The following is a 13800-nucleotide window of genomic DNA, read 5'->3' on the forward strand; positions in this document are numbered from 1 at the left end:
TGGAAACATGTCCAATTAATCCAGGTATGTGCCACCTCACTTTCAAGTGAGATTGGGAATCTCTGCATATGTCTGAACTGAGACATAAACTTTCCCACAGTTATCCTGGGTATATTATTCTTCATTATTCCATTCAGAGGTTTGTAGGTGGGAGTCTTAACAAACAGTAACTACTCGGTGTCGCTGGGTATGCTCAACTTTTGGTCTAAGTGTGCTAACTTCATCGAAATGTAAAACTAAAAGGAGTGTCACTTGTACGATCTTGCGATCTCTGAGTCATAGCTAGGATGTGCACATGTAGCCTGTCCCCTCAGTGCTGGCAATTAAAAGCTTCATTTCAGCGAAGGTAGAAGAATTTTAGAAGTGTCCTTTCAAAAGCTGGGCCTCTTACTAGAAAAATCTTTCACAGTCGCTATGCCACCCAGAGCTTGTGGTGTGGCACTGCTGAGATGAACATTGCATGCTGTAGCTCTGCACTCTCTTCTACTGTTGATTGCCAAAGGAGCAAGATGTCTGTGAGAATAACTTTGACTGTTTGTGTACATATTACTTCCTTTGCAGCACATTCACTGAAATGTTTGTCAGTTTCTAAAACATTGCTAAGCAGAAATCTGCTATTCATTGAAAAATGCCTTAATATTTAATATATGCTGTCCACAGTAGGCAAGATCAGTGTTTTCCTGCACAGAGACTGAACTGAGTATTTCTTTTAGTCATTAGAGGATGGCATATAGCTGGCAACTTGTACTTCCAAGATTTATCATTATACAATGCAAGTTATGAGCCACCTAATTAGCATTTAGCATGACTCTCTCTTTATTCAGATATTCAGAAGCACAGATAATCTCTAATCACACATTTCTATGCAACCTCTAGAGCAAATTCCACTCTTTTATGCAGTTTTGGCTAATATGTTTCCAGTTTGATTTTTTGGGAGGATTTTTTTTGGAAAGAATCTGTATTATAAATTACACCTGCTTATAGGTTCTTTGCATTATTTCCCCTGGAAGATTATTAAAACACTAGGAACTGGCACCATTTTGGAGCCTGAATTTGTGTGTGTGAAGAAATTCTGCCTCTGCAGGACTGCATTTCATTCTCTGCACACCTGTCAGCACTAGAGCAGTTAGCACAGAGGCAGATAAAAACTTGATCCTTATCCCCAGACAAGCTAAAGGCTGCCTCCAGTCAACGTGGCTGACTATTCAAGAAAGAAGATGAAGGTACATAGATGTAATGCAGTCCCTGCCCATCTGCCTATGCTGAAGGTGGTAAGCTTAATAACAGTAGCATTTGAGAAGAAAAGGAGCAGTAGTATGAACACTTGAAATCAAGAGGTTTCTGGTGCAGTGCAGGAGTAACCAGCCAGTTGGGATGGCAGGCAATGCCAGCCCAGTGCTAACACCAGGGCTACTCTGCAAAGCAGGGGCTGGGTTATGTCAGCTCACTTTTTCTCTGAGTGATTCGCTGAAATGACTCCCTTTCAAGGAGAGCAAGGAAAATAACCTAGTAGATGAAGAAAGCTAACCTTCTGATATTTTCACATTGTAAAGGAAAAGACAGTATTTTGTCTGAGGGCTGAGTAAGCCTGTACATTAAATTAATGATAAACAGGAAAAATACTGAAAGTTAAGGGAGGTGAGTGAGCTATCATGGAAGAGAAAGAAATGGCACAAAAGAGACATGTTTCTTTCAAATGTTTTTATTTTTAAGAGGCTATAACTGAAGAAGAAACAGGCAGAATGGTGTTCATCAGCAGCAATCTCCTGGGTTCTTGTAGTTTACAAAAAATATCTATAACAAAAGCAGACGCTAAACAAATATGATAAGACACGGCAATTTTGCCTCTGGGACACAAGGAGCACCATCTCACTATGAAAACTTAATAAGGATCAAACAAGATAAGGCTCCCTTCAACACTTTTCATAATTTTTAAATGAAAATGTCACTTTCCCTATAAATTCTACTAAACCTTTCCTATAGCTGCAGTGAGTTTATCTGTCTGGAACACTTTTTTTTTTTTTTCCCCCTCTGGAGCTTTACTTTGAATATTTCTTTAGAGTATAAGAATGTTATGAAAAATATTAAATTGACCTAAGTAAATGAAACCAGAACTCCAGTAGCTAGTATAGTAATTCAAACGATTTTGCAGAAGAATGAAGGAGCATTCAAATCTAAGGCAGGATTCTGTGACAAGCAATATAGCTATTATATAGCATATGAATAGGAAGATGGATGGAGTATTAACAGTGTCAATTAGGTCATGAAAAGATATATTGCTCAATTAACTCTCTTAATGAACAAATGTGTTGTTTTCTGTAATGCAAAGTATAGTATTAGCAGCAAATGGGTGAGGCGAAGGTATCACTTTACCCTTTGTGTGGCTTCCCAGTGTTAACATCTCTTCTGTGCTTCTCCAGCTGTAAGCAAGAATCAATTTCAGTTTCATAGCTAGGGAAGGAGAAAGGCCTCATTTCCCTGAGCACCTGTAGAGATCATGTTTCAGTCAACTCTTCCAGCTGTCCATCAGCATCAAAATGCCTTCAGGCTGCCTTGGAGTTAGCTCTAACCCCAAGTCTCTCTGAGCCCACACCTGTTGGGGTCCTACCCCTGTGAGGTCTCGCTATGCTTAATGCAGGGGGAACAGAGCTGCCAGCTGAAGCCTGATGGGACTTCCCACCTACCCTGCAGTGTCTGTTTTCTGTGGTTTTGCTTTTGCCTGCACAGAATCAACACAGAATCGCCAACATTTGGGTGCATCTAGGTCCTGTATTCAATAAGGCATCATATTTGCACACTCTGAATTGCTTGCTGAAGGTGCTTGCCACTAATGATAAAGGGAGCCAAAGCACCTGATTTAGGTGGCAGCACACCCTTAAAAATAGCTGGCAATGCTACCTCAGGTATAGCCCAGTCATTCTTCTGCATTAAGATGCTGAAATTCCAGGTAAATCCCTACTTCATCAGAATTTAGACAGCCTAACCTTACTTTAAACCTTCACTATTTTAACTCTTGACAATGATTGTCCAAACAGGCTGAGACAGAGGTCCACAAAACTCCATGGGATCCCCTAACAGAGGGGCAACAGCCTAATAGCCTGGAGGAGATTCCTCTCCTTTAACAGAAGCAATTTCTAGCCATTCCCTTTCAGACAGCTTGAAATTTTTGTGTGTAACAGACACAGTCTAGCACAATGTAAATGTAACAAGTTCTCTTTTAAACCAAAAAGAGATACAAACTAATGAATTTTATGTTGTGAAAGGGTAAATTAACAATGTATTTATTTTGGTACATAATAGAGGTAGTCATGTAGTGAATTTCAGTTTGTCATTTACTCATAATCGGCTGTTACCTAAATCCATCTTCTGTGTTCTGTATGTCATGAATCCAGAGTTCTCCTGGAAACAATCCTTTCTCTCTGCCCTTCTACATACAATTGATACCCTTATATACATGTAAAGAAAGAATAGAAGTAACATTGCAAGAACTGTCCAGATTATTCACAGGAAACTGGAAGAACATCAGAGGAACCAAACAAGATAGAAAGTTATCTAACAGCACAGCAAATGTAATTCACTGTAACCAAAGCGTGGAAAGCATACAGAAAAGCAGCTGATCACACATTGCTAAATTCCAAATTAGTTGGGCCCATTCAGAGAGAAGGCTCAGGCAGAGGTGAGCTTAGTGTCAGTATCTCCGTCAAGGGGTGATTCCTTGAAGTCTCTACAAATCCTGAGTTTAAAAAAAAAAAAAAAAGTGTTACAGATCCTGTAAAATGTTCTTCAATAGTGCATAAACATAGAGATTGTGCTTTTCACTGTTATCCAGGCTAGGTGATGTGTGATCATGCTGGATGAGTGCCTTTTATGTGTCTGCAGAGACCGGGGGGGAACAAAAGTCTCAGGGTTTGGGTTTGTTTTGTTTTGTTTTTCTGAAGAAGAAGAGCATAGACTAGGGTAAGGTGGTGCCAAAAGTCATGGGGGACTAAGAGGAAACATGTTACGGCTGCTTGGATGTTTATCCAGAGTATGGTGTTCTTGTGCTGGGCCAGACAGGCTCTCTGAGGGAAGGGAAGAACCTCAGATGTTCCTATGAACAGAAGCAAAAAATAGGGAAGGACCATCAGCAGCCATCTGTGTGACTGGAAATCAGAGGGTTAACCTAGTTAATTGTACTTTGGCTTTTGGCAACAAAAGTAATTAAATAGTCTGTTGTTTTGATTCATTTTAAAGTGAGAAGCAACCACTAGATTGTAGGTTCACTCTGAAAAATTTCATACTTGCACTTCAATGAAGTGTTCCTTCCAGGGGTACCTTTTGTGTTTGATTTGAACTTGTCTTTCAATTCCCAGGACAGTCTCGCTTCAGAGTTTTCTCCAATGGATAACCACCTTGATCAGCTACCTTGGCTACAAGTTACGTTGTCTAGTTTAAAACTGGGGTTCTTGTTATGCCTTTACCCGTAGCTTAAAGAGCCTCTTAGTACCTGCTGTTATATCCCTGTGATGGTACTTCCATAATGTGATCATATTGCCTCTTTTCTTGAAAAGATGAATAGATTGGGCACCTGGAATCTCTCCCTGGAGAGGAATTATTTAAAATCATTTTTAGGTTTCCTTTCTTAACCTTCTCTGGTATTTCAATATCCTTTGAAAAATGCAGATACCAAGACTGGGCAGCTTCTAGAATCTGTCTCAGTGATGCTTCATGCAGAAAGAAAATTGCTTCTCTACTCCTACTTGTTACTCCTCTGGAACATCTGAGGATTGCTGCATCCTCTTCAGGCCCTTTCTTTCCTTTCCTTAGGAGTAAAGCACAATTCCTTCACACACACGCCAGTTCTGCTCCCAAGAGAGTGGTGGTTTCATTCATATTTTTGTATTGAGTTAGTTCAACTAAGCTCATCTTACCTGGTTCTTTATGTGTTACGTATGTAATAAGAATGTCATGTGTTGTTACATAACACACCTTTCAAAAATTGTTATGACCATGGCTGTGTAACTTTACTAACCACACAGATATTTCCTCTCAAAAACATACATGTAAATCATGTTTTCTTAAAACAAACAAATACACACTGTCTGGCATTTACACAACTGATTTTTTTCTATCTTCTTTTCCTTGGGATTTGTTAACACTGGACTGACCAGTCTGTAACTAAGTGGCCACCATAATTTGTTTTTCTGGATCTTTTCAGGAAACTAAGCAGTCAATCTTTCAAGATTTTCCTGTTATGACAAGATTTACTTCAAGTAGTGTTGGAGAGTTGGGTATTTTCTCCACCCCCTGCCCACTCTTTTGGGATTCATGTGTACCGTTTTTCTGGGTTGGCTGGTTTTTGTATGTTCTTAGGAGTTGCTTCTTAATCTCTATTTTATGAGTCAATGATCTGAGAAATACATTCTCCTTTTCTTTCCAGATATAAAACTGAAATATTTATTACCCATTTATGCCTCTTCTGCCTTCTCTTCTAATAGTACTTCTTACTCTTCCAAATACACAAATGCTTTATTGCCCCTAGCCATGCCAGACATGGATTTTTCCCTGCTGGACTTTGCTGCCTTTATGAAATCTCAACACTTCTTAATTAATGTTGATTGCCCTCTACTTTCCTTTCTCAACATTAGTTTTACATGGTACGTTTTTCATCTTAATTGCTGACTTCTTCTCCAGGAATGGGCTTTCAAGCAAAATTGTCCTCTTGATTCCTGGTAGATTTGCAGCTTTTTGGTAACCCATTATACTTCCGTATACATTTCTCTGTTTTATTCCCATATTTGTAACTTTTGTAACTCTTCCTCAGAAAACCACTTTTTTTTTTTTTTTTTTTTTTTTTTAACTTTGGGGAAATAACCTATTCAAAGCAGCATGTGTGTAAAACATGGTTAAGTCTGTCGACCGAAGCCAGCTTAGATCAATGGCAGCTATGAACATGAACTGGAAACGGGAAAATATTGCCACTAGCGAGATACTTATGCATCTCATCTCAGCCAAAGAGTTTGCCATTTCTAGCACCACATTTTAAAAACAAGGTAGCTAAAATAGGCGATATGTGTTAATCTTGTGAGATGTCCTTCTGTTACTGAAGGTAGTTATGGAAAAGCAGAATTCTTGCTGCTTACTTGCACTAAGATGGACAGAGTCAGTTGCTATCTGACCTTGTTTCATATTGGTATGAAAGGCATTTAAGTCTTGGCCAAAACTCTTTTTGGGCGTTTTATATGTTAAAATCCACAAATCTGGGCTTTCGCTGAGCTAGGATTAAGCTGTTCTCTTCTGCCCATGTCTGTTGAGTGTTTCCAGAGAGCTGCTTTGTCATTTTTGGAAGCTTTTGCATTAGACATTGTGCTCATGCCGGTAGCTCACCTGATTTTGGTAAAAGTGCTTGTCCGTGATGTTCACAGTAAGTTTGTCTGTATTTTATAACCCGTATGCATGCATTTAAATCTATGTAACTTTGGAAGAGACACCAGTGACTATCCCTATCTGGGGGAAAAACCTGGTGGGTTTTGCTGCTGTACATGACAAGGTTCGTGTTTGCGAGAGCAACAGCAGTGCCCTCAGGACGTTTCTGTCTTTAGATCTGTCTTTAGGATCTGCCTTCAGGAGGAACCGGGCTGGGGGCGCCCCGACCGCCGCCGCCTCAGGGCGCCGCGCTCCCCCTCAGCCCCGTCCCCAACGGCCGCGCTGCGCCCGGCCCCCGCCAGGTGCCGCTGCCGGGCCGCTCCCCGGCCCCCGGCGCCCCGTTCTCCGGGGGGGCCGGGCCCGGCGCCGGCTGGAAGCCCTCCCTCCCTCCCTTCCTCCCCTCCCTCCCTCCGCTCCCCACCGCCGCCACAGCCCCGCTCCTGCCCGCAGCGGGGAGGGGACGGAGGGGAAGGAGAGCGGGGGCGGCCCTTGGAAATCAAACGGCCCCGCTATGAATTAGGCAGCGGGCTGCGAGAGGGGAGGGAGGGAGGGAGGGAGGGAAGGAGGGGGCCCCCCGCCCTCCCCCGCACGGCGCCCGGCGGGAGCAGCGCCGCCCCGCTCGGGGCACACACACACCATACACACACGCCACACACTCACACCATACACACACATCACAAACACCACACACACACACACGCACACCGGGAGCAGGCAGCGGGGGCGGGCCGGCCGGCTGCCGGGGGGGGCGGGCGGGTGGGGGGGGCCGGCAGATGAAGATGGCAATGTCTGTGATCCAAGCGTGCCGCAGCCTGGCTCTCTCAACATGGCTGCTGTCCTTTTGTTTCGTGCATCTGCTGTGCCTGGACTTCACCGTGGCCGAGAAGGAGGAGTGGTACACGGCCTTCGTCAACATCACCTACGCCGACCCGGCGGGCGGCAGCGCCGAGCTCCGCAGCGAGAAGAGCGAGTGCGGGCGCTACGGCGACCAGTCGCCCAAGCAGGACGCCCGCGGGCAGGTGGCCCTCTCCGCATCGCCCGCTGACCGCTACGCCTGCGACCCCGGCACCCGCTTCAACGCCCCGGCGCCGGGCAAGAGCTGGGTGGCCCTCATCCCGCGGGGCAACTGCACCTACAAGGACAAGATCCGCCACGCCGCCGCCCAGAACGCCTCGGCCGTCGTCATCTACAACGTGGGCTCCAGCAACGCCAACGAGACCATCACCATGCCCTACGCAGGTGAGGCTTCGCCCCGGTCGCAGGGAAGGTGGCCTCGCACCTTCCGGATGGTGGCATGCTGGGCTGCAGGCCTTGCCGGGCAGTGGGTGCCCGTGGTGAGCAATGGGCGTGCTGCCGGCACAGCTCCGGGGGCAAAAAGTTTGGGAGATGCAAAGTTTGGGTTGACTGGAGGGACGGATGGGACCCTGAGCCCGCCACGGGGCTCCCGTGTTTTGTTGGGTCCTCCGGCAGGTGCCCTGTGAGAGTGGGACCTCCTCAAGAGGAGAGCGGTGGTGTTTGTGGTGTGTTTGTATCAGAAGGTGCAATAAAGTAAGGGCACAGTGTCCACTGTCTCACCTGTGACAGCATAAAAGCCGTGGGATCAGGCAGGAAAGCCAAGTATTCAAGTATTTGATTTGGTGACAACGTGGGATGTTTTGTCCAGGATTCAGGGGGCTTCACTCGCTGGGTGAGCCCTCTGGTGGGGTGCTCACAGTGCCAGCACACCAGTACTTGGGTCCCAATGTGTGCTCCTCAACTAACGCAGCACAAATCCAGTTGTCGGAAACAACACGAACCTCTGGTTTTGCCCACAAACAAACCCACTGTTTTTGTAACAGCATAGGAGCTGAAATAGCATAGATTTAAAAACAGATCACCGGATTTATATTTAGGGACGGTGTTTTGTGCCAGGGGTCACTGCTCTTTTATACCAGCAGCCTGTTCTGTGGGGACTAAAATGCCACCTATTGTGAAATTTCAGTTTGGTTTGCATCCAGTAACTAATCATGCCCAGCTGCTTCATGCCAGTTGAATCTTAGCAGAGTTGGGGGTAAATTGAAACACAGAAAGGCTGCAAAACAGCCTCTTATTCTAATGACATTTGAAAGTCTGTTAGCAAAGTAGCTAGCACAGATGTGCTGAAAAACAATTCGTTGCCTGACTAACGCTACAATACTGCTGATGCAAAAGCAGTGCTTTTCCTTTTGGAAGGAACCCCTTGCATGCCGCCTCTTGAAGAGATTAACTGTTTATTTGGGCACGTTCTTATTTCTTTGATGGGATCGGTGGAAGATTTTCTTTAGTATTTTCCATTGACTTTGTAAGACAAGGAACTCCTAACCTCTTGAGCTTCTTAAAACTGTGCTTTATAACCTGCATGTGGTTTAGTAGCTGTTCAGATAATACTTCTTGCTACTTTAAGTATGACAGATTATTTACTAAGCAGTATAACATAGTAGGAACTTGGCATACTTTCGCACATTTAAAGTAAAGCTCGGGCTGTTTCAAAACTTCAGATGCGTCGCTTGTGCTTGTCCAGTAAATTTCTCTAAAACTGCCAACATGTTGGATCAATTAATGGTTTGCCTATTTTTAAAGTATGCACTAAGCTGTTTTCCCACACAAATGGTGTTTTATTAAGGAACAGTGGGAGTAAAAAATGTCTAACCTTTTAAATGTTAGAGCTTTTGTTTATTTTAAAGTCTAAAATGAAGTAAGCAAGGAATCTTTCTTAGTGAAAGTGGCCTCAGCTTTCTAAAATCCAACCACTGTACCACTTATCTTGGGGGCAGCTTCTTTTATATCATATGACTGCTCACAGCTCATTCTGAGAATCCTTTCTGAGTACCGAATTGATACCCAGCAGTGTGATTGACTGTACAGTTGCTGAGGCTGAAATGAACGGAAACTTGCAGAAAATAATGTGGACTTGTTGAATGCTATCAGACTGAAGGGCTTTGCTGACTGATTGTAGGAGTTTGTCTTCATTTTAAGGATTTTTGTTCTGCGAAGTTGGAGAAACAGTTGGTGGTCTTGTGTTAGTGAAAACGTGCCCTCTGCATACAGTCAAAACTGAGAGGAATTTTAGAGCTTAAGTCTACTGGAACAGAAGGAAAAATAAGTATTCTCAAACAAATATTGGACAAACATACAGAGATTCAGAGCTGGATTTACCTTCACTCTTCTTTTTGTACCACCATTGTGCTGGGGCAAATTTAACATACAAGCTATGTAAAATTGTCTTTCTGACTTGCAGCCTTTGACGTTTGCTCAGACCCAGTCTAAATGATAGCACAGGATTCAAGGAAAGAATGAATCAGGTTTCTGAGTTCAGCAGCATCTGTGGTACTCTGCCCACGCCAAATCCTGGAGTGGGAAGAAGAAAATTCCATCCTGGAAAATACTTGTAGGGGGAGGGGGGGTGAAATATGACCTAAAAAGTGATTTAAAAGTTGAAAGAAATATGTTACTCTTTTTTTTTTTTTTTCTCCCACAGATTTTTTTATTGAGGCTTCAAGTAAGCTTTAATAAACTCCTTGTTATATAGAAAATGCTATGTCCTGTTGCGTAACAACGTGGCTCCCATTCTCATGAAGAAATGCTGGTTCTCCAGAGACAGATGTCTCTTTTCCTCATGTACGTCATTCTCTTTTATGTGTTCTGCCTTCTTTCTTTACCGTCATTTTATCTCTTTGTGTTTCTCTTTCTTTTTCTCTCTCCCCACGCTTATTTCTTCATATCTACTCCTGTGTTTCATTCCCCCTTTTGAGCACGTTCACCTATTATTTCATAAGCTATTGCCCTTGCTGCCTTTTCCCCAAAGCTCTCTTTCTCCTGCCAAAGATTTTTACTTAACAGCTGTATCTTCAATTATATTTCCTGTTTTCAGTTACAATGAATCTTTGCTAAAATGCACCTTCTAATCTTAAAATCTGCAGGAATCTGCAGCAAGATACTTCTCTTCAATTTGAAGGACTGTAGGTGGTTGTCCCTTTGCCCCTTAAGCCCCCCACCCCCTCAAATGGAAACCAAGGTGGTATTATACACAAGTCCGTCATGCAAATCTTTAGCTACAACTTCCCAGGATTAATTTATAGTGCACCAGATGGAACAAACCAAGTGCTCAATCTGAAACAGTTCATTCACCGTGCTGAAAGCCTTTGCTCTCTTGGAGCCTCTTAGATCGCTGCTTGCACATCCAGACGAAGGAGGTTGAGCTGTAACGTCTGTGTTCGCAGGGAATGCAGAGCTCTCTGGTTTTCATGCTCGGACACACTTAGGTTCTGCATCATAAGATTACAGCCTTTGTGAATCTTTATTTTTACAGGCTTGAAGTATGGTATAGGAGCTTTGGGTTCAACTGTGTTTGCTTTTTGACTAAGTAGGTTTTAACCAGAGGAGGAAAGAAAACATCTAGGATTTCTCTTTCAGATCCTTTTCTGTTTCTCCTGCATCAATTTTTCTAATAATAAAGACGAGATGTTCTTTTTATTCCAGAAAAATAATCCATAATGTCATACAGGGCTCTGATTGGCATTTTTTCTTATTTGGAACAAATTAGCTGTCATTTAGGTTTGAAAAGGCTCTAGCAACTGTGTCTGCATTTAATACCGTATTAATTGGAAGTGTTCTCGCTACCTGTCTTAGCAGATGCCCTCTGTGCTCTACGGAGACACGAAGGGGGATCAGTTTCAGAAGGTAGTTGAAGGTGGGAGATTCCCTCTCTCCAGCTGTCATTAGCTATGGAGGGTACCTAGGCTGACCACCTCTTAACGCAGGCACCTAACTGAGGTGCTTGGGTTTAGGGAGGGATGTTAGCTGTGCCCGGTGCGCAGTTCATATGTGGGTAAAAGTCAGATCCGCATTAATCGATACCATGTGTAACATTCAGTTTGAGTTCTGGAGTGCGTCAGAGTATCTCACAAACTGGATATGATTAGTATATGGAGTAAATTGCATCTTAAGGACTTTGGACCACAGTCAGATGCGAGTCAGGCAGTTGTGCATTCTCTGTGTTCCACTTTTGCAGTGCGTGCCATCATAAATTCGCAGCCGCATGCTGCATGTATGGCAGGCTGTTCTCAATGAGAGGCAGATGCCTCGCTGTTTTTTTGTGATGGCTCATACATACTGTCAGCAACTGTCAGATGCAGCTCTGAGACATGAATCTCCTGTGTGGTCTAAGATGACTCTCTGACTTCTTCCCTTCCTCCTTGGCCCTGAAGTGCAGCATGTGTGCACCAGATTGCATGAGGGGAGCATGGCCATCCCATTACAAAACCCAGCGTGTCCTTCCACACATGGCCAGCCTTGATCCATGCCTGTTGAGTTCAATAACAGCTTCTTCCTTTGTACTCAGACTTTTGTTCGCTGATCAATGACTAGCCTTGCTTTTTACATATTTTGGGATTTGGTGTTAGTAGTTTGGGCTTTGGGCTCCTCTGTAGCTGTACAACTTGTACTCATGTGCAAATTAAACACTGAAGTTGAAGATTTTTCTCTTTACAGGCATAATCCAATGCTGTAGCTCCCTTATTTGTTCTTTTACTAAAACAATTGCTTTCCTAAACTTTTGTTAGATTCTAATGAGGAAAATGTGCTGATAGCATTCACGCTGAATTTATTTATGGATCATTGTGAATTAATCAAGGGTTGGAGATTTGGGGCTTCCAGGGCCTGCCATAATCTTCTGTTCAGGCACCAGGATTCATTCCTAATAGAAACTAACTTAATCGGAGAGGGAGGGAGGTCTCAGAGACATACTGATGTCCTGATGTACTCAGGGCATGGTTGAGGTGTGCAGCCATCCCTAGGGACTTGCAGGATCTCCTGGATCCATCATGTAAACCTGGCTTTTAGCAGGTTTTGTAAATCCACTTCTTGATAGTTATCAAAATTGGAGTTTTATAATGTTGGCTAGAGCCAGCAGCAGTGCTGACAAGCTGTCCCACTGCATTCACTAGTGAGTCACGCTTCTGCCTACTAGTTCTGCTCTGCTTTAGTGCTGGACCAGTGCTAAACTGGGAGGAGCTGTTGACTCCCTCAAGAGTAGAGAGGCCTTGCAGAGAGATCTTGACAGACAACAGGGCTTGGCAATCACCAGTAATATGAAGTTTAACAAGAGCAAGTGATGGATTCTGCACCAAAGACAGAGCAACCCTGGCTGTATGTACAGACTGGGGGATGAGAGGCCAGAGGGCAGCCCTGCAGAAAGGGACCTGGGTGTTCTGGTTGATGGCAAGTCAAATGCGAGCCAGCAGGGTGTCCTGGCAGCCAGAAGGGCCAACCATACCTGGGTGCCGAGGGAAGGGATTGTCCTGCTCTGCTCTGTGCTGGTGCAGCCTCACCTCGAGAACCGTGTGCAGTTCTGGATGCTACAGTATAAAAAGGACATAAAACTAGCAGAGAGTGTCCAAAGGAGGGCTACAAAGATGGTGAAGGCTCTAGAGGGGAAGATGTATGAGGAGTGGCTGAAGTCACTTGGATTGTTCAGCCCAGAGAAGAGGAAACACCTTATCACAGCCTACAGTTTCCTCACAAGGGAGAGAAGAGGGGCAGGCACCAATATCTGCTCTCTCGTGACCAGCATTAGGACCCAAGGGAACGGCATGGAGCTGGGACAGGGGAGGGTCAGGCTGGGTGTTAGGAAAAGATTCTGCATCCAGAGGGTGGTCAGGCACTGGGACAGGCTCCCCAGGGCAGTGGTCATGGCACCAAGCCTGCTGGAGTTCAAGAAGTATTTGGACGATGCTCTCAGACATAGGGTCAGATTCTTGGGTGGTTCTGCGTGGAGCCAGGAGGTGATCCTTGTGGGTCCCTTCTAACTTGGGATGTTGCATGGTTCTATGGATTTCTCTATTGCAGATGTCTTCAGACATGCCAAGTTGTTGGGGGCTTTGTGATGTTGGGTGACTAGTTTAGCTTTAGATGAGTTCAAAAGAATGGATGTGGGGAGACCAGACAGGGACTACAGGAACAAAATACTATGTGGGGCAGCTGTTTCAGTTCTGGGGCACTGATTTGGGTCACTAGATGATGCACCTTTTGCCTTGTTGCATCTTGCATCTTCTTATGGCTGGCTTATCCATGTATGTCTCCTTCAGAGCCAGTTGCAGTCAGTGGGAACACAGCAAATCCACTGAGCTTTGGGTCAAGTTGTAAGATACAGCCTTCCCTCCAAACTGTTGAAGTATTGGTTCTTTGAAAACATGTTGATCCTCCAAGGGTACTGATTGCAAAAACAGATTTCTGCGTGCCATTTGATTACCTGCAGTGTTTGTTCACAATGATTTTCATATAAGAGTTGTTTTCAGCTCTCTGCAGTGAAGTGACAAGGCAAGAAGAAAAGTTTCCATAGAAAAGGATCTACATCAGCATTGATTCTAACTGCTGCCT

General features: G+C 44.2%; 1 protein-coding gene across 1 annotated transcript in view; it reads left to right on the forward strand.

The window, feature by feature from the left end:
- Positions 1-7178: 7178 nt before the first annotated feature.
- The window catches only part of RNF150 (ring finger protein 150), a gene marked incomplete at its 5' end in the record, with an annotated part of 121037 nt that continues 114415 nt past the window's right edge, over positions 7179-13800 (forward strand). The window contains one exon of the mRNA XM_082758996.1: positions 7179-7644. Within this exon, the coding sequence (XP_082615122.1) occupies positions 7179-7644 (466 nt within the window). The remainder of the gene's footprint in view (positions 7645-13800) is intronic.

The sequence above is a fragment of the Aythya marila genome (assembly GCF_965140915.1).
Source record: "Aythya marila genome assembly, chromosome: 4".
NCBI lineage: Eukaryota > Metazoa > Chordata > Aves > Anseriformes > Anatidae > Aythya > Aythya marila.